Genomic DNA, 21,047 nt, shown 5'->3' with positions numbered 1-21,047 from the left:
GTCTCTGAACTGCTTCTCTGGGCTGAGCCACCCACTGCCACAGTCAGGAGGCTGAACTGACGCATCTAAGGGCACCTTCCCCCCAGGGCTGGCATTCACTATTTGCTAGGCTCTCTCCCAGGAGCAAGAACATGACACGTCCCTCATCACTTAATTCTTCCACACCCCTGTGAGCTCTTATGATCCCCATTTAATAGAGGAAAAGACTCAGATTCAGAAAAGTGAAGTCACTTAGGATCAAACAGGCAGGAAGGGGTCGCAGCCACAAGTGGAGCGCACGTCAGTCTCGGGGCAAAACTCAGCTGCAGAGCCGTCACTCTGCTGGACAGAGCCTTGGGACTCCTCCTAGCCATGAGACCCAGACTAGTCCAAAATTGGCGACGCAGGAAAAAGCCACCACAGAGCAAGGGCTCTTTGCTTTTTAAATTGTGCCATTGAGCGGCTGGCCTGGTGGCACAGTGGTTAAGTGCTCACATTGCGCTTTGGCGGCCAGGGGTTCAGCGGTTCGGATCCCGGGTGCAGACATGGCACTGCTTGTTGGACCGTGCTGTGGCAGGCGTCCCACATATAAAGTGGAGGAGGATGGGCACGGATGTTAGCTCAGGGCCACTCTTCCTCAGCAAAAAGAGGAGGATTGGGGGCAGATGTTAGCTCAGGGCTAATCTTCCTCAAAAAAAAAAAAAAAAGGTTGTGCCATTGAGTGTCCCAGTCACTCCTTCGTTGATCAGTAGTCAAGGCCTTGGGGCACAGGGATTTCCATCTCCCCATTCCCTCAGCTGTCTTCTAGTTGGGTGGTCCTTCTTGGGGTCTGACCTACGTTCCCCTTCCCAGTTCTAAGTGAATCAATGAGCCTGTGTTCACTGAGCATCTGTTAAGTGCCCATACGGTGGTGGGTCCCGAGGAGGAACAGAAGGGTCAGGCCTTGATGTGGCGAACACCAAGCGTGCTCTCCACCCAGGAAGGGAGAACCAGGCTCCCGTGAGCCTGACTCCTATTGGAAGGAGTCCAGTGAAGGGAGCCCACCCCCCACCCAGATCCAGGTGTCAGAAAGAGCAGGGCCTGCTGTTTATCAGGGGACTGGGTCTGGGAGGTCAGCTGAGCGAGTCAGGTGTCAGGGAGACCGATCTGGGTTTGAATCACCACTTCCTGGCTGGGTCACCTTTGACACGGGATCAACTGATCAACCAGCCTCAGTTTCCCTATCTGCAAAATAGGGGTACCATCGTAGTAAAATGATGGAACCTTAATGGGAGGATTCAGTGAGGCGTGCTCATCGAGTGCTCAGCATGGGACCTGGCACTTTATAGGACTTCATCACGTGGTCATTCAGGCCGCAGCAGCCTTTATGGTCCATGGAAACGGTACCCAGTTCTGGCTCACTTTCAGAATCTCCCAGGTGAGGTTTTGCAAAGGGCCCCAGCTAGGCATCAAGCTCAGTAGCTGCAGTGGGGTCAGGTGAGGTAGGAGCTGATGTTTTACAGTCATCAGGGGATTTTAAGCAGGGTTGGGGCAGAGAAGCTGGGTGCTAGCCCTGGTGCGGTCGGCGCCCGGTTTGTAGAGAGCAATCTGAGCAAAGGCAGATGGTCCGTCTGGAAGTTCTCTGCTGCCCCCTGGTGGACATGGGACGCTCACACCTTTTCGCAGCGTTATTCCTGCCTGTGTATGGGGCTCTTAACCATCGCTGGTGGTCCCGTGGTTAAGATTGGGCGCTCTCACCACTGCAGCCCCAGTTCGTTTCCCGGTCAGGGAACCACACCAGCCATCTGTCGCTTGTCATACTGTGGCGGCCGCATGATGCTGCAATGCTGAAAGCTATGCCACCAGTATTTCAAATACCTCCAGACTAGGCAGCCCAGGAAGAAGGACTGGCCACCTCCTTCTGAAAAAATTGGCCACAAAACCCATGAGAATGACAGCAGAGTGTCGTCTGATACAGCGCCGGAAGGTGAGAGGGTGGCACAGAAGGACCGGGCTGATTCCACTCCGCTGTACACGGGGCTGCTGGGAGTTGCAACTGACTGTGGCAGGAGCCCTCACCTGGTGCCTCAGTGCCTGTGATGACACTGGTGCCGTTGGTCCCTCCAGTGCCTGCACCTGGGGAGCACTTTCACGAACATCCCTCATTGAGTTCTTATCTCAGCCCCTCCAGTGAGTTGTTATTCCCTCACTCGGAGATCTAGATGAGGCAGCTGAGGCCAGAGAGGGAAGGACTGCCCCACGGTCATCCAGCAAGTCACAAGGCCTGGGACTAAGGCTGTGGGCGGCCCAGCTCTCTGGGGCAGGGTGGGGAAGGAGTAACAACGTCTAGAAAGAGCTGGGCAGTGAGAACATCCCCTTCCGTCGCTGGTCGTGGAGTCCTGGGGGCTGCCCACCTCCGGCTTCGCCAGGAACAGACAGGCTGTGGCTCTGAGTCCAAGGGAGCTGGGACAGGTCAGGCATTTGGGGCGAGGCCCCCTCCTCGTGGGGAAGGAAGGTCACCCTGCCACCCTCTTCCACCATTAGCAGAAGAAGAGCCAAACCTTGAGCACACCTCTGGTCTGAGTTCTGCCCAGTGTCCTTCATGTCCCTGCTGGTCCAGTCACCAGGTCCCGGGGCCCCAGCTCCTCCTTCCTGGAGGACCTCCTAGGAAGTGGCTTTCCTGAGCCTCCCGCTTGCACTGCCTCATTGATTTCTCCCCATTACAGATCGGACGGCCATTCGCTTCAGAAAGCCAGCCAGTGCTCTCTGTGTACTCCAGAGAACAAGCAAACCACTTGGCCTGGTGTCAGCCCTACCTGCTGGGCCCCCACCACCTCCCCAGCCTCGCTCTGGCCACTCCCCTCTGACCCCAAGCTCCAGACTTACGGGTTTTTGTGTTTTGTTTTGCATGTCTCTCTGACCATCTTCTTCCTCTTAGCCTTTGCAGGTGCTGTTCCCACTGTCTGGAACACCCACTCCCTCATCCCCCTAAAGCAGCCCCGTGCACTTGTGTCTGGCTGACTCCTTCTCCTCGGGTAGACGCCCCCCGGCCTCTGCTGCCCCCACCGGCACAGTGACCCTCCTGTCTCCTCTTCTCCTCGCACCCTGCCCCCTGCCCCAATGGGGTGAGCTCTGAGTTCTGTCATAGTCTCCATCGTATGCCCCACCCCAGGCACGGAGTGTGTGTTTGATGAATGAATGAATGGATGATGAACAAATGATGGGGGGAAAGCCTTGGAGCCAGAGTCAGGCCGATCTTGCCCCCAACACAGTCACCAGCTGGGTGACCCTGAACAAGTCCTGTTCCCTTCCTGAGCCCCAGCATGTTCATCTGGAAGTGAGGGCTCTGTACCCCACGGCATGGGCACCTCTACAGCCCTGGGTCCTCTGCCTGGGGCAGGCTCCCCCGCAGCCTGGAAATGGTTCAGGAAGCTGGCCAATTCCTGTGGACTCTTGGACCCCGGGGGGTCTCCTAGGAGGGCAGGGGCCCCGGAGCCTGCATCCTCCCACCGCGATGGCCAGAGGATCAGCAGCTCGTGACCGCTGCCGGCCTTGCATCCTTGCGGCCCGGGGTTAATTTTTAAAAAGCAGCTCAAAGTCCAGGTGGGTTAGCAGAGTTTGTGCGCTCTGTTTGCACTCTCTGGTTAATAATCTCGGGAGAGCAAACATCCCTGGGGGCAGGAGAAGACATTGACATCCTGGCCGGTCCTCCGGGCCTCTCCCCTCCCCCGGGAGAGGCTGTGCGGTGAAGGAACAAAGCTCCAGGGGTCTTCGCCCCATGTGCCACCTCGGGCTTCCCGTGGGGCCGTGGGGTGGATGACCCTGCTAATGCGGACTGCTGTGAGGATCTCATGAGCCATCGTGGCTCTCTGAAGCCAACCTTAATAGGATGGCTGTCCTCCCATTGATGAGTCATTGTTATTTTTCCATTCCTGCACCAGGCCTAGTTCCTCCGAGGTCCGACAGCCCGAGCCCATCACACGGGGAAGACAGCGGACAGTCTGCAGAGCACCTCCTTGCTCTTTGACCTCTTGGCAGATAGCACAGAGACTGTTATTGTCCATTTACAGGTGTGGAAAGTGGGCTTCCGAGAGGGAAAGCCATCCCCAAAGATGCAGAACAACAAGTCAGGGCTTCTGGCTCCCAGGTCTCAGTGCTCCCCTTCATTCAGACTGCCTCCTATGACCACCACCAACCAAAACCATAAAAGACTGAGAAACTTGGTGAGCACGAGGGAAGATAATTGTCTCAGAAATCTAAGCCAACACGGGGGCTGTGATTAAACTCATAACTTGGCTTTGAGCTTCCTGGCAGCCAATGCAAAAAGGAGATGCCATCAGTAGCCCAGCTGTCAGTGATGGAGCAAAAAAAAACACACTCACTTATTATAAATAGAGACACACTTGTTCCTGATGTTGGTGAAAGACAAATGTCTCTCCTACAGAAGGGACCTGACACCCCATTTGTTGGTGCCTCTGACTGTGAGGGGGAAATTCTGGATTCTCGCATGAGCAGAGATCTTGCTGTTGGAAGGGCCTTTCTGAAGGAGTCTTTCCCAGCTGTAGCAGAGAGGCTGCTGTGTGTATGGGGTGTTCCCCGCCAAGAGCAGAGAGGAAGCAGGGACAGCAGCTCTGACCACTGCGTTTCATTGACAGGGCCTGTGGTGTCCCTGGCAGGAATCTGAGCTTTGGCGACAGACAGACCTGAGCTTTAAAAATTCTCATTTAAATTTTTTAATTTAATGAATGATGTTTAGTTTCCTGGGTCCGCCCTAACGAAGTACCACAAACTGGGTCCTCCTACTCTCGGAGGTTAGAAGTCCCACACCAGGTTGTCGGCGGGGCCACATTCTTCTGGAATGTTCTAAGGAAGGGTCCTTCCTTGCCTCTACCTGTCAGCTGGTGGCTGCCGGCAGTCCTGGGCAATCCTGGGCTTGCGGCCACCTCGCTCCATCTCTGCCTCAGTCTTCGCATGGTGTGAAGACGTCCATGGGGTGAGGACACAGCTTCCGTGGGCATCTGTGACTCTGTGTCTGCATCTCCCTCTCCTTTCTCTTATAAAGACACCGTGGTTGGGTTTAGGGCCCACCCTCGTTCAGTACGACCTCGTCTTATCTAATGACATCTGCAAATAAGGTCACCTTCTGAGGTTCTGGGAGCCCATGAATTTGGGGGCCGTTCTTCAACCCACTGCAAACACGTTCCGCTCTTACTCTGTGTGCCAGGTGCTGTCCTGGTGCTTTACAAGTGCAAACTCCCTGAACCTCCACCACAATGCTGTGGACCAGGAACTATGATTATCCCCATTGACAGATGGGGAAACTGAGGCACAGAGAGGTAGTCACTCGCCCCAGGCCACACAGCCGGTGAATCGCACAGAAGACATTCTGGCTCCTGAGTCCAGGCTCTCAACCAGCACCAATGCCTCTCCCAGCAACTCCACTTCCTGGCTGGGGGACCCTGGGCAAGTCACTTTACCTCCTGGAGACTCGAGTGCCCTGTGTGTAAAGGGAAAAATGGCACCCGCTTTGTGGGGTTGTGGTGGCTGAATTCAGTTCCAAGGCATGTGTACCGCGTTGGCACATATCAGGCGCTCAGGAATGGAAGCTGTTATTATAATCATCATTGTTATTATGTATACTATTGTTTGCTAGGGCTGTGGGAAGGAGGGGTCAGAGAAGGGACTCGGGGCACAGGCCACCCGAGTTCTGGTTCTGCATGGCCTTCCCTGTGGTCTCTGATAAGTCATTTCCTCTCCCTGGGCCTCAGCTTCCGCATATGAGAAATGGGCCCAGTCAGGCTCATCCTGCTGACTCATGGTAGTGTGGGGTCCAGCCAGGTGGAATGACCCAGTGGGACTGGCCGGGGGCTGCCCATTGCCATCCTCCCCCGGCTGCCTCTGGGCCAGATTGCGCTTGGCCAATGCCTCCTCTGCAGCAGCCACCCTGGCCCCTCTGGACCAGTGACCCCGGCCTGGGCACTACCTGGGATCGATCAGACCTGGCCTTGGGGACCTGATTGGTCCTGGCTGAGCAGGGCAAACACCGACATCCCCTACAAGCCACAGGCCCCTTCCCCCAGCCTCAGTTCTCAGCTGCCTCCAGCAGGAAGCTGGTGGCTCCTCTGTCCCCAGACTGAGCCCGTGAGTGACACGGAGGCAGAGGAACCCAGAGCCATGCGGAGTCTCGGGGCCCTGCTTCTGCTGCTGACCGCCTGCCTGGCGGTGAGGGCCAGCCCTGTGCCGACGCCGCCTGCCGACATCCAGGTGCAAGAGAACTTCGACCTCTCCAGGGTAAGGCTGGCCTGTCTGGCGGCGACGGCGGGCTGTCCGAGCTGCTGGGCCTTGCCAGGGGGCGAGTCCCGCCTGCCTCTGGGCCTCAGTCTCCCCATCTGAAGGGCCCTTCCTGCCCAGATCGTCTGGGATTCGTTGAAGCTACCAGCCCGTGGATCCGCCATTCTGTGGGGCTCTGGTCTGAGATGCTGAGTTAAATGTCCTCGCCTTGGAGCCTGTCCTCTTGGGCTCCAAGGGGAATCCATGGCCATGCTTCGATTCGATCCCACCCGGGGAAGGCTTTGTGCTGACTGCTGCCCCCCAGCCCTGCCCCCTTCAACCACTCACCTGCACCCTCTCTGTTAGCCCGTCCTGGATCCCCCACCCTCACAGGCCTGGGGTGGCACAGAGTGGGCGTGCAGGGTCACGGGGAGAAGAGATGCAGGACAGAGGTGCTGGGGGGCTTGGGAGGCCTGGGCGGGGCGCTGGGGGCCGGTGGGGGGGGTCTCCTAGGACTGCCTTCCAGTCCCAGCTCTGCCCCAAGTCACTGGGTGACCTTGAACAGGACCTTGCCCCACCCCGAGCTCAGTCTCCAGGTCAGGGTGAGGGGCTGTTGGGCGGTTCTAGCCACAGCCTCTTGTGGGTGTTGTGTGCACTCAGGGACAAGCAAGGGTTGTGGGTGGAGGGGCGTGAGGAGCAGGGACCTTGGGGGTCCGGGAGGGCGGAGGGTCCGAGGCTCATTGGCCCCTGCAGGACGTGAGGGCTCGCTCAACTCCCCATCGTGTGGTCAGGGGAGAGGCGGCGGGTTGTCCCACGTCAGACTCAGCTCAAGGAAAGGAGGTACTTTGGATAACATGGAGCTACGGGCGCTCGCGAGGTGGTGAGCTCCCTGTCCCCAGAGGAGTAGAACACGGACTCCTGCTCTTGGGGAGCAGTGGGTCATGACCATCTTAGGGCATGGGGATTTGGACCCCGTCCAGGTGAGCAGCAGAGATCTCCAATCTCAGCAGAGTCAGACCTTCTGCCAGGCGGGGTGGGACCCCATCTGCGCATCTCCCTCCTAAGCTTGCCGTGATGCCTGAGTCCCACCGTGAGGGCTCCAGCCTCCCTTGAAGCTGTGTGGCCTCCAATGAGCTATCGGACATTCTCTCTTAGAAGGATTAGGCATTGAGAAGAGGGAGGGGCGCGGACTTTCGGCAAGGTTCCACTGAGGTCTGAGGCAAAGCCGGATCCTCAGAGCTCGTGGCTGCCTCCTAGATCTACGGGAAATGGTTCCTCGTGGCCATGGGCTCCACCTGCCCGTGGCTGAAGAAGATCAAGGACAGGATGACCATCAGCACGCTGGTGCTGGGAGAGGGAGCGACGGACGGCGAGATCAGCACGACCAGCACTCGCTGGCGGTGAGTGGGGACGCGGTGGGAGGGCCGGGAGGGACCAGGGCCCATGCACCCCCCCGGCCCTGGCTTCAGTCACCACCCTGTCCTGGGAGGTTACACATCCCTGCCTCCAGCCAGGACCTCGCCTCTGAGCTGCAGACCTCTCTGCTGTCCTCCACCAGGGCATCTATTTTCCATCATCCCGTCGACAGCTCAAGGGCAACGCTGCCAACACTGTGCCTGTTTTCCAACCTGCTCTTGCTCCTTGGGGGTCCCTTAGCTCAAGAAGGGCACTTCTATGCCCCAGGGACCCAACCTGGAAACCTGGGCAGGAAGGGGGTCTCCTAGACCCCTCTGTCTGCTGCCACTGGCCATTCAACCCCTTGCCAAGCCCTGTCCCCTGTCTTCCTATGTCCCTCCAATCTTTCCGTTCTCCCCTCTTCTCTGCCACCACCTGGTCCAAACCACCTTCCTTTCTTTCCTGGGTGTCTACAGCAGCCTCTCCACATTGCTCCCTACCTCTAATCTCGAACCTTCCATCCAGTCCGTTCTTCACCCGGCAAACCAGAAAGACCTTTGGAAAACTCACATCTGCTTAAAGCTTTCCGTAGCTCCTTCCTGCCCTTGGGAATCAAATTCAACCCCTGTGACGTGGCCTTCCAGGCCCCTGCTAGCACTCGCCATTCCCTGCCCCAGTCTCTCCCACGTACTCTGTGACCCACCCACATGGACCTCCTCTCAGTTCCTGGAGCCCTCTGCCCTCTCGCACCTCTGGACCTTTGCACCTGATGGTCCCTTGTACCAGGAAAACTTCTCCCCACCTCCCGGGACTAATTGCTATGGATCCTTCAGGACTTAGGTTCCATGTCGCTTCCTCCAGGAAGTCCTCCTGGCCCCACAGGTTCAGGTTACATGAACTCCTTTGTGCTGTCGGAGCATCTCCTGCTTCCCCCCACATGGCATTTGTCACACTGACCGCCTCTGCCCACCCACCCCACTCGATTATAAGCTCTGTGAGTGGACACAGTCTCTCTTGCCGTCCTTTGTCCCCAGTGTGTAGCAGGGGCCTGGCACATAGACACTGCTCTATAAATAGTAATCATTGTAACAATAATAGCTAATTGTGTGGAGGGCGCACTCCGAGCTCCTTTCCTATAATATCTCATTTGACTCTCGCAACCACCAGGTGAGGTAGAAACTGTCACCATCCCCATTTCACAAGAGAGACTCGGAGTAATAAATGAATTCCTGCGTTAACCCACCGCCCCGGCTGCCCGGGGCATCGGCAGGATGTGCAGACTTGGTTAAGGGCGTGACTTTTAGTGCTGGCTTTGCCAAGAAGATGGCAGGGACCCGTCCCTTTTCCTCTGTCCCTCTGTCCCCTCGTCTGTACAACAGGCATCTCCCGGGGCTGGTGTGAGGATTAAACAAGGTATTTAGAAATGTTACTTTCCAAGCTGCAAAAAAAAAAAAGATAGTTGGAAAGGATGTTGCTAGAGAGTGGGGTGTCAGGACCGTGGTCTCCACCAGAAGTGACCTTCCTTTTGGTTTGTTTGTTTGCAGGAAGGGCGTCTGTGAGGAGATCTCGGGGACTTATGAGAAAACAGACACCAAGGGGAAGTTCCGGTATCATAAATCCAGTAAGTTGAGTCCCAGGAACACGCAGAGTTCTCTGCTTTGCTAAAAAATGCCATGACGTCTTGAGCGCTCTTTCCTTCCACCTCAGCTCTCGCTGCCCCTCTAACATTTCCTCTCATTTTTCTGAGCCTTCCTCCAAATTCCTCCTCTTCTTTCTCCTCTTCCTTCTCCTCCTCCTCCCTCCTCTCTTTCTCTCTCTCTCACACACGCATAAATGCGAGCATCCAGAATGGAGGATGGCGCTGATCGCTGAGGATAACATCAAGATGTCGTCAGTCTGCGTGTCTTGTTAGGTATCTGCAATCAGCTGGTAATTTGCTAAGCAGCTACCGTGTACAGTGTGCGTGGCGCTTGGACATGAATTTATTCATGAATCCAGCCAGTGTTCATTGAATATGTGCTGTGTGTCAATGATTGTCTGAGGGGTTGAATGTATGAATGTTTAGGTAGATGGATCGTAGGATAAATAAAGAGAGAATAAACAAATGATCGGTAAAGGAACCCATGTATGGATGGCGGGTATATGAGTTAATCAGTCCGTCATCTAGTAGATAAGTTGATGGATTAATGGATGGAGGAAAGAAGGAAGGAAGGAAAATGGATGCATTTATGGACTGATGTATGGAGAGGATGGAATGATGATAAGTGAATAAACAATGAATATACAGAGGAGACGGATGGTTAGAGAGAGAGAGACTGAAGATGGATGGATAGATAAATACACAGAAAGGATGTGTGGACAGAGGATGGAAGAATAGATGATGAGTAGGTGAATAGTGAAGGATCTCAGGCCGGAAGAGCCTTCTGACCACCGATCCCTTTGTCTTCCTGCATCTCCCACGCAGAATGGAACCTCAGCATAGAGTCCTATGTGGTCCAGACCAACTATGATGAGTATGCCATTTTTCTGAGCAAGAAATTCAGCCGCCGCCATGGACCCACCATCACCGCCAAGCTCTACGGTAAAGGCCTGGAACTAGATAAGCTCATGGAGTTGGGGGCGGGAGGAGGCCCGTGACTTAGGGACAGTGGAATGGGGAAGAGCAGGGGGTTTGCTTTTTCTTTCTGACAACACTCCAGTTACGGGACAGCTGGAAACCTTTACCCTCCCTGGGGGAGGTGGAGCTCAGCCTCCCGTTTGAGGTAGAGTCCTCTTCTTTTGATCTCCAAAATTCCAGACCCAGAGACTTCCAGAGCCTCCAGGCCCTTAAAACAATCAGTGGAAAGAGCACTGTGTGGGGTGTTGGGGGACCCGGGTGGGATCCTGGAAGGGACACTGCCTCCTTTCCTGGAGCCCACCTTTCTGTAACTGTGTTGAAGAGGTGGAATTGGGCCCATGGTTTTCAAACTTCCCCTAAATGAAAATCCCTGGGCAAGATTGCCTCAGGCCCTGCCACCGCAGGCACCTGTGGCTTGAGGCATCTTCTCTGCTTTCCACTTGCAGGGCGGGATCGGCAGCTTCGGGAAAGCCTGCTAGACACGTTCAGGGAGGTGGCCCTGGGCGTGGGCATCCCCGGGGACTCCATCGTCACATTGGCTGACAGAGGTAAATGGCTTGCACCCACCCTACATCTCTGTCCCCTCCTCATCCTTCATGGCCCCAGAGAACATCTTCCCAGCCCCTGGGCTTTTCCTGTAACCCTCGGAGATAAGCAGGGCCACAGCCCCGCCCCGCCATCACAGGGAAGGCAGCGGGGTCCCTGGATTTGCTCCACGTCACACGGCGTGTTCCTGGCGGAGCAGAGACTAGAATCGATTTGGGGTTCACTCTTCCGTCCCGTGTCTAAGTGAGCTTACATCAGAATCCATAGGTACCTCGTAGGAGGCTTAAGAGCGTGCGTTAGAGCACCTAGCTTCAAACTGAGCTGTGTGGCTTCTGGCTGGTCAACCTCCCAGAGCCTCGCTTTCCTCATCTGTGAAGTGGGGCGTAACAATGCCTCCCGTGTAAGTTGCTGTGGGGGGTCAATGAGATAAAGCCCTTAAATACAATAGCACTGTGCCTGGCGTCTAATAAGTGCTCAGTAAGTGTTAGCCATTGCTGTTCCTGCGATGGTGCGGGTGAAAGGATTCTGGTCGTGGGGTGGAGAGGATGCCGATGCTGATGATGGCGCAGCCACCAGTCTGTCGCTTTTCCAGTGAATGCCCCTCGGAAACCATGTCCGGGGAGCCATTCCGGAAGCAGGCTAATGCACCAGACACTTCGGCGCAGTGCCTATCTGGCACACAGGCATTAGAACTATGAGAGAAACAATGCCCCCTCTGGGTCTGGGAGGCCCCCTGGTTTGACCCTCTTCCTTACTCCTCTGTCCTGTCCTCTCCCTAGGTGAGTGTGTGCCTGGGGAGCAGGAGCCAGAGCCCATGCCATTCTCGGTGAGCACCTCTCCCCCACCCCAGCCCCACCCTGCACGCTCACACGGGCTGCCCCTGCTGAGGTCCTGCTGTGGTGGCGGGCGGGGGCATCAAGAGGGGTCGGGAGAAGGCAGTGCTGGGTGTGGGTTTTGAAGTCAGACCAACCTGGGCTCAGTCTTGGTTCCCACTGGGGCTGGTTGCTGCCCACGGGGACCTCACTTTCCTCATCCGTGAAGTGGGGTAATGGCACTCGCCTTCCGGGGGCTAGAATTCAATGACGTGCTAGAAAAGGCCTTAGCATGGTGCCCCAAAGCAGGAAAATACTCAATAATAAAATGACAATACTCAATACTCAATCAATGAAAATAAAGTCAATTGATCTTCCTAAAAAGCAGCAAACGCAAGAGCAAGCAGCTTCTCAAACCCGCTCCTCTCCTAAGCTGCTTTTTGATTTTTGGGCTTCCTCACTCTTCTGTTTTATTTTCCTGCCTTTTGTCATGTTCATTAAGCTTTCTTCATTCTTTTTTCTCTGACTATTTGGAAATTACATAGTCTAATTTATTCTGCTGACGTGTGTATATGTCTACATGTGTGTGCATAAATATATATATAATATTTATTTAGAAACATATTCTTGAAAATTGTAAAAACACAAGAAAGCAAAAAATAAAAAGACAACGATGTCCTTATTCCTACATAGAATTAACACTGTTAACACATTATCTGTTTGCTTCTTTATTTTTTAAGAAAAATTACCATTGATTTTATAAAACTAACATATGCTCATTATGAAGAACGAAAACAATGAAGGAAAGTATGAAAAATAGAAGTTTAAAGAAAAATTCCACCACCCACAAACTACCAGCATCCACATCATTCCAAAATCTTGACATGCGTACATGGAGAGAAGGACAGAGAGAAGGAAGGTTGGATAGATGAATGCACAAATTTAGACACACTATTGTTAAATGGGATTATATTACAGATGCTATTTCTAATTTTAAAAAGCATTAATTACGGTTTTCCTTGAATTAAAAACCAAACTTGAAGAGGTCTTCTTGAACTTCAAATAAATATTTTTTCACCACTAGAGATTTGTTTCTTCAAGAATGCTCTAAGTCAAGTCAAGCTTGTGAAAAAACATGTAAGAGGCTGGCATCCCTATACGTACTTTTAGAGGATATCTATTGTCTGCGTGATTTGAAAGGCACACGTTTGCACTCGCAGACTTCATGTTCCATCTCCTCTTCCCTTTTTCTTTCACGTTGTCGAGATTGCTGCCTTTCCCATTCTGCTCTGTCACCATAATTCCCAGTCGTTTAGGAACAGTTGTATATTTTAATGGATTCTACACTCATCTATAGTTAATAGAACCACGGCTTCTCCATTTCTGAGTTATTTATTTCCATTAATCTCTTAATTAGTGCCATTACTTTATCAAGTGGTGTTTTCGAGGAGGGTTCATGGATGTTTTAACCCCTGAATTCTTCCCTCTTTGAGAATGTCTGCCAGTTTCCTCCACGCTTGAATGACATTTTGCTTGGGTGTCGTCTTCTTGGGTCCTGTGTTCTTTCCCTCAGAAAAAGCTTTGTATGCACTGCTCCATTGTTCTCCAGCTCTGATTATCACTATGGGAAAGCCTGAGGCCAGCCTGGGATTTCCTTTCCTTGTAAGCTATTTGTTTCTTCTGTCCACATGCCTGGACAGACTTTATCCTTGAAGCCAACATCTTAACAAGCACCCGTGTGGTGGGGAGAATTCTATATCAAATTTTCCTGGAACGCTACGTGCCCTGTCCATCCACAAATAACATTCCTTCTGTATTTCAGGGAACTCTGCTGCATGATATGGAATTCATCTTCCATTCCTTTTGTTGGGTTTTGTTACCTGGGGAACACTTGTTCTCTCATCCTGGAGCATCTTTGTCTTCCACATGTACCAGTTTCTCTCAAATTGCTTTCATCTGTATTCACTGGCTTTATCACCAATCTTTCTTCTATGACAATCATTCCATTTAGCAGCATCTATTCTGTTCCTGACTATCTCTGTTTTGTTGACTAGCTCTGAATTTATGTTGTTTTGGTTCTCAATTTGTTTATTTAGGCCTGGGCTCTCTCTTTTCATCTCACTCTGTTGTTTACCATTTCATCTTTAATCTTGTTTTAATAAATGCATGTTCTTATTAAGTAATTCTATAGCTTGAGGTCATTGAGGAATTTCCTTTTGCTCCTTGAGTTATGTTTTCTTCTAAGTTGGGGTCACAGGTTGGGTTCCCTGGGTCAACTCCTGTGGAAGGGAAGGGAGGATTGGGCAGAGGGAGAAACAGAGCTGGATGTGGTCACAGTGCCTCAGCCAACCCTATAGGGAGCTCTGGAACTGGGAGAACCCTTGGAGTTGTCCCATGATGGGGCCAAGGGCATGGCCTTAATGCCCCATGATGGTCGCTCTGGGAAGGAAATGTGACCTTGAGTGAGAGGGCTCCCTTTGGCTGAGGCAGTCTGCAACGGGGGCTGACAGCCAAGGGCTGTGGATGCCAGCACTTCCAGCAGCTGGGAATGTGAGTCCATCCTGAGGGGAAGTCTAGGCACTTCATGAGAGTGCCCACCATAGTTGGGCCCTTTCTCTAGTTCAGGCTGTTTATTCTTTCATTTCTGAGGTGGGTGTGGGTAGTTTCTGAACGATTTCTTTTTATCTGGCTCCTGCTTAGTCAGTTTTAGCCAGACTTTCTGTTTGTTCTGATATGGTGGGGTGGAGGTTTCATTTACTCCTCAGCCCTCTTCCCGCTAAATTGGAGCCTAGTCCCCTCCCACCCAATTTTAGTGTAAGGTTGTGGTATTTTGTGTTCTGTCACTTTTCTGAAGTCCAAGGTTGGTTGGAATACCCTCCTTTGCTTTCTCTTTTGAAGGACTGAGAGATATCCTGTGTGGGGTTCATTCCACCTGGTCGGGGCTGGCAGTGATGGTCATGTGTCCCGTGGTGCACCCCCTGGCACATTAGATTGTGCAGCCCCAGAACCTTCCATTAGAGAGAGTCAGCCTCGTCTATTTTCTTCTTTTATTCCCAGAATTCATTTTCACTACTACTCTGTCAAAAGAGGAAAAAGATAGGGTTCCCTCAATTTTCTTCTCTCAGATTTAGGGGTCTTAGGGCGAGTTATCAGAGATGTGATGACAGGCCAGGACTTGGAGTTGGAGGGCGGGGTTAGGAGCCAAACCTCACTAACCACCCTGTCCAGCCCCAGAATATCTGATTTCTGTCCTTGATCAAAAGCTGCCATTTTTGTTTTAAATTATGCCTCTTTCCTGGTTTGAGTGATGTTGATGAACACTGCGGGGCTGGTGTTTATGAATTCATTTTTGGCTAACTGTTAGGTATTGGAGACGGCAATTTTGAGGGAAATTTCAATCTGCCACCTTAATCCGGATTTCAACGGAGTCTGTATTTCTTTATCCATGTCAAGAATGAAACAATAACCAATGACTCCCTTTGCCTCAGAGAGAAATGTAGAGCACTTCCATTTCTTCTTTCCAGGCTTCCCACATGCCCATTTTTGTGGCTATAATCTGAGATCGATATTTGTATTTTCCACCTTTTGTTTTGAGAATTACTTTTAACATTTCCATTAAGTTGTATGACCATTTTAACAATAATTTAACCTCAACTCTATGTGTTATTTGGTTTATAGTGTATCGTCATTTCTTTGCTGTCACATCATCCATTTTCTTGTGTTTAGATTCCCTTCTCAATGGGTGGGAATATTTCTATAAGTACTTTTTCCAGAAAGATACATGGGTGGGAAACTGTTGGATCCTTGTGTGTCTGAGAATGTCTTTCTGTGTTTATGTCACATGATCAACAGCTCAGATGAGTGGAGAATCCTGAGTTACAACCTTCTTCCTCTTACAACCCTCACATATTGCTCTGTAGCTTTGGTCATTAAATGCTGCCATTTAAGGGCCACTAGCCTTTTTGTCCTTTGTCTCTAGGAAATGTCTAGAAGAGGCTCATCATTAATTTTGCCTCATTCCCTCTGAGCCCTTTATAATTGGACAACTCAAGTCTTCCTTCGACTTGGAAAAGTTTTCTTCTATTATTTCTATATCAATAGCCTCTCCTCCTAGAATTCCTGTTATGTGGACTTATTTCTTATACTATCTAACCTGCAGTTTCTTGTCTCTACTGTGCGGCTAAACTCAACAAAGTCTTTTCTATCTCCACTAACTTTCCACTTCTTTCATTAATTTCCATCACTGTTGGCTCCTGGTATATTGATGCAAGGTCATCTTGCCTTTTATTGACGGTTTGAGTCTTCTCCCGTTTCTTACTGTTCTCCTGGTTTCGTAGCGATATTTCTCCTGTTCAGCCTGCTCCTTGTGAGAGGCTGCATTATCTAACTTGTCTCATGGTTCTTCTCTTTTCCTTCATCTTCCCCAGGGAAGGTGTACATGTGACCAGCTTCAGACGGATTCTGGCAGACTGGGGGAGGCCCTGACCACAGCTTCCAGTTGCACCTTGAAAGGAGAAGGGAAAAGTTGAAGGCTACTGTAGTTTTAGTTTTTCAGACTCCAGGTCTCCCCTGTGGGCAGGAAGGCTGCCTGGTGGCTGGCAGTGTCCCCGCTCATCTCCTCTTTAGTTGTTCTGGGACAATTAAAGCAGTCACTATCTGAGCTAGGAGCATTGGGGTCCAGTCTTGGGGTCCCTACTTCCTACAGAAAGTAGGATGGCTTTTCCTCTGCAAGCAGCTAACGATGGTGTGGTCAGCCCTTCCTGCAAGGCCGTGCCACCCATGCTCCGTCGTGTAGAAACGCCTTCCAGTGCTGAGCATGGGACGCTGCCTTCCCCTAGATTCCACTCCAGGATAGACTTCTTTTCCGTGATTATAGTCCTTTGGGCACTTCAGCTGGAAGTTGACTATGTAGGTATTATTATTATACCTTGAGGTTCTGATTTTTCATTGCAGACCAGAAATTTATCCCATGATGTCCATTCTGGAGTTCAGGTTGATGCTTTTGGAAAAAGAGGCCATTAACCAGTCTAGCAGCTGTGCTTCTGTCTGTACCCTGATCCTCAGAGCGAATGGCTTATTTCTATATTCCAGGGGTACGGGCGAGCTATAATGGCAAGGTCTCTGCAACAGCTTCGTCTCTTTCTTTCCTGCAGAGAGCCCGGCGTGCTGTGCTGCCCCAGGAAGAGGAGGGGTCAGCGGCTGGCCAGCTCACACCTGAATTCAGCAAGAAAGAAGGTAATGGTTGCTCGACTTTTCACCCCCTTCTGCCATACTCCAGAGAGGGAGGGCCCAGAAAGGCAAATCAAGTCCTCTGCACTGTGCCGGGGGTTGTGGGCAGAGAGGAGGAGCATAAAGCATGTCCCTGAGCTTAGGGACCTCCAGCCCCATGGGAAGCGAGTTCTTGCCCTGTCTCCATCACTCTGTGGCCTCCTAGCTTCGTTTCCTCATCTATGCAATGGGATACCAGCCTGCTGAGCTGACCCTCAGGGCTCTTGTGAGAGCTTGGGGGGAAGAACATGAGGACGCTTTGTGTAGTCAACAGTGTTCACCAACGACTCACTCTCCAACTGACTCAGTAAACACTGACCCCTGCTCCACCCCAGGCCCTGCGCTGGGCAACTGGGATCACAGAGACAGACCACCCGCATCTTCTTGGGACTTCTGGTCAAGTGGGGGAGGCCGTCAAGGAAGAAAGTGATGGGACCAAAAGGGTGGGTCAGCTAAAAGGGCTGGGATAGCTCAGAGGATGGAGGGGTGAGGGGGTCAAAGAGGACTTCCTGGAGGAAGGGGAATTCAGGCTGTGTCCAGGTATCCAGGTAGGGTTTTACGGAGAAAGGCATTCCAGGGGCAGGAACACAAAAGCAGAGGCATGGGGGTGGGACGTCAGTGAACACGTCAGGCTGGCCGGCATGGGTGCTGGTGAATGTATCGTCAACTACTGTTATTACCGAGTCTCTGGGCAGACAAGACCAACACAGGGGCTGGTGCTCTGTGGGTGGCTGGTAACTCCCTGTGTGATGGAGTGGAATGAGCACGGATTTTGGAGTCTGACGTGGTTTTGAATCTTAGCTCTGTAGGACCCTGGGCGAGTCATTTTACCTTTCAATCCTCTCCTTTATACCATGAGTTGGTGAGCCTTCCTCTTAGCGCAGAGAGGAAAACGAAAAGAAATGAGGCATGTTAAGTGTCTGGCCTGGTGACAGGTCCTCAGTCAGCACTCAGTAAGTGTGGCTGTCCCATCCGTCCCCAGATTCCTGCCAGCTGGACCACGCGGAAGGTCCTTGCCTGGGGATGATCAGCAGGTATTTCTATAATGGCACCTCCATGGCCTGTGAGACCTTCCAATATGGCGGCTGCCTGGGCAACGGCAACAACTTTGCCTCAGAGAAGGAGTGTCTGCAGACCTGCCGGACTGTGGGTGAGCGTGGGCCCCTCGCCTCTGTGCACACTGTGCACACTGCATCCCCATGACCCCGTCTTTCCAAGAGACCACCTGCGACTGAACAGCTAGCTCAGAGAGGACGTCTGATGGGTGGGACTCCAGGGCAAGTGTCCTGAAGTCATAGGAACTGCACATTTGGATATGGGTGACCCTAGGCAAGTCATTTCTTCTTGTGGGCCCCAATTTCCCAAACTATAAAGAGGGACTAGCTGAGTAGGGTGCCCTGGTTCAACCATAAGGGTTACTAATGCTCTGCTCCCCCCACCCAACCCCCCCACTCCACAGCGGCCTGCAACCTCCCCATAGTCCAGGGACCCTGCCGAGCCTTCATCCGGCTGTGGGCATTTGATGCCGCCCAGGGGAAGTGTGTCCTCTTCACCTATGGAGGCTGCCGTGGCAACGGCAACAAATTCTACTCGGAGAAGGAGTGCAAGGAGTACTGTGGCATTCCTGGCGACGGTAGGAGTCCCCCCCGGGGTGCCAGACTGGGCCATGGGGCCCTTAGGGTCCCAGTGGGAGAGCCTGTTAGGAGCAGGGGGTCTGGAGAGCTGAGTTCTGGACTCTGTACCTGATGACCAGCTCATCCACTCTCTGGGCCTCAGCTCCCCATCTGTAAAATGGGGCCAAGCCCTAGGCCTCACCCCGGCTGGGATGGGGCAGCTGGGAAGGTGCTGGCCAGGTACAGGCAGAGGGGGTGCAGGTGGGCTGAGGAGCCCCAATTCTGGCTCTAATTCTGGTGCTGCCACACTGGGCTGGCCACACTGGGCAGGTGCCAATTTGAGCCTTGATTTTCTCTTCTGTAAAATGGGACAAAGTACCTACTTGCCAGACTTCAAAGTGACAAGCACAGCTAGTCCTCAGCTAACGGAGCTGTTACTAAGAATGATGGGGATGCTGTAAGGAGAATAGTAAGAGCATCCCAGGGAACAGCCGCCATGTAGGGCTTCTGTGCCCTGTCTCCCCTCATGGCCCAAGTAAATGAGAAGAGGCAAGAAATCAGATCATTCTGTGGGATGCACTTTGAGGATATCAAGTCGTTCAGGGAGCAGAAGGTTCTGGCCTTGAGCTCAGGCCCCAACTCAGCCCGAGTGGCCTTCCCTCCTTCACGAGGCAGCCCCATCCCCTGACAGTCCCACCCACGGACCCCTGGGCGAGCCCGCACCCACTCCGTGGGCCTCTCTGTGTCCGCAGGGGACGAGGAGCTGCTACGCTTCTCCGGCTGACCGGTCTGCAGGCCAGAGAGGGGCCACAGGGTGGCAGGGCCAGTGTCTGTCCCCGTGCCCCACGGCAGTCCGGCCCATGTAACCTGGGTTCAAATAAAAACCAAATTGTAGACTCCTGAAATTCCACGTCCTGACTGTTCATTGTCGTCGCCGGTGTGACGAGGTGGGGGAGGGATGAGGAGGCAGAGCTGGGGTCAGGGCACCAGCAGCCCCAGCTCTCCCCAGAAGCAGACAGTGCGTGTGTGGGGAACGTAACAGAACCAGCTTCCGCACGTGAAACCGACTATGCAAATTATGAAGCATCAATCACAGTTCCGTTTACTCCACAATAGTGTAATGGGGGATGGTTCCTTTTAATAAAGCTGGTAAAAAGGGAAAATTGGGTACTTGTTTCTGGGAGATGTTTGATGGGGTCATCCGTGACTCATCGTCGGAAGAAGTAACTGGGCCCTCGTGTGCCTGGCGGGGTCAGGGCAAACGGTCCCCAAGTGTGCAAAATGATTCCTCTGTCCTTTGCCCAGTGGAACCCCCCCTCCACATTTTACCTCAGCTGCATCCTCAGCATCCGCTGCCAGGAGCTGAAGAGCCTTGGCTGTTGCTCCAGGAGGCCCTTGCCCTTGGCCCTTGAGTTCCCATCTCCTGGCATCCTCACTCTGACCTTTGCCCAGAAGCAGAATGTTCGCTGGCCTTTGCACTGTGTCCAGGACAAGCAGAGCCGAAGCCCCCGTCCGGCCTGCTTTTCCTCCCTTGAGGAAGAGAACCAACTGGTTCAGGTGGCTCAGGCACCAACTCGGCCCAAGAACACGACTCCAGGAGCCTCCAATTTAGACACGCTCGGTTTACGAACATTTAACTTATAAAGACTTCTCGCTAGCTCCGTCCACCCAGAGCCCTGATCGACGCTGCTGCCGCCGAGGGAGGAAACAACCCCAGCTTTGTGCGTTCTGAGGTGGAGAGCTGACCCCCCAAGCAGAAACCCAGGCAGGGCCAGCGCCACCTCTCCGTGGGGCGACCCGCGTGCCAAGGGCTGGCAGCTAGCTCAGTCCAGGGTCCCTCTCCTGCCATTAGCCTGTTTGCTTAAGAGACCCATCAGGACGGAAGAAGGGAGGGAACCGTGCATCTCTTGTCGAGGGGAGGACCCAGAGGCAGGGACGTGGGTGTGCAAAGCTTGGAGGCCCCCTGGTCAGACCTCATAAAGACCCCCTCCTCGTCTCCCCCAAGGTCCAGAGCTTGGGGCTTCCAGTTCCCAACAGAGAGGACAGCGTCTGTGGTCATGGCCAGGACTCTCTGGGCACAAGTGGGTGGGGACAGCGGCAGGGGGACACAGGCAGTTGTTCTGGGAGAAGCAACAGGCTCTCCAGCCTGGAACTAACAAATGGCATCACGTCCCTATCTTGCTCGCCTCCGTGCACGCTCACACACCAGGGCCGGCCACATGTGGCAGACTGAAGGTGCCACTCTGAAGAGGTTTATTTTGAAGTGACCTGAGGGACCAATGCTTAAACCGGAGGGTGCAAGCCACAGGCAGGCAGTCCAGCTTCAGCTGGTGGAAGGGATGTTTGACTTAAAAGGCATTTTTTACAGTTCTGAATTAGCCATTTAAAAGTGGACCTACCATATACAAATCCAGCTTTCTCAATTCTCTTGAAAAATAAGTTCTGGCAGCCCAGGGCCTGCATCCTGCACCCCAAGTGGTGGGAGCCGAGTGGAGATGGCCCCTCTAGACAGGGCCTCCCCTGTGGTCGGCCAGCCCTGCCTGCTGCCCTGCCTGGTCCCAGAGGCAT

At 53.0% G+C, this 21,047-nt stretch overlaps 1 protein-coding gene across 3 annotated transcripts; it reads left to right on the top strand.

Annotated features, from left to right (window-relative positions):
- The first annotated feature begins 1,630 nt into the window (after positions 1-1,630).
- AMBP (alpha-1-microglobulin/bikunin precursor) lies at positions 1,631-19,384 on the top strand. Of its 3 annotated transcripts, none has more exons than XM_070594914.1 (11): positions 1,631-1,945; positions 2,685-6,249; positions 7,486-7,628; positions 9,168-9,244; positions 10,088-10,204; positions 10,687-10,788; positions 11,566-11,612; positions 16,752-16,833; positions 17,849-18,016; positions 18,326-18,499; positions 19,232-19,384. In XM_070594914.1, the coding sequence occupies exons 2-11, from the start codon at positions 6,133-6,135 to the stop codon at positions 19,261-19,263; spliced, it is 1,059 nt and encodes a 352-aa protein (XP_070451015.1). In that variant the 5' UTR covers positions 1,631-1,945; positions 2,685-6,132; the 3' UTR covers positions 19,264-19,384. The 3 variants fall into 3 exon arrangements, with proteins under 3 accessions (XP_070451015.1, XP_070451016.1, XP_008523252.1); XM_070594915.1 differs by lacking the exon at positions 1,631-1,945 and adding an exon at positions 2,307-2,430; XM_008525030.2 differs by lacking the exon at positions 1,631-1,945 and having other exon boundaries at positions 2,308-6,249.
- The last annotated feature ends 1,663 nt before the right edge of the window (positions 19,385-21,047 follow it).

Source organism: Equus przewalskii, chromosome 26 (assembly GCF_037783145.1).
Source record: "Equus przewalskii isolate Varuska chromosome 26, EquPr2, whole genome shotgun sequence".
Classification (NCBI taxonomy): domain Eukaryota; kingdom Metazoa; phylum Chordata; class Mammalia; order Perissodactyla; family Equidae; genus Equus; species Equus przewalskii.
Note: the sequence above shows the minus strand (reverse complement) of the source record. Positions and strands in the feature narration are given on the sequence as shown.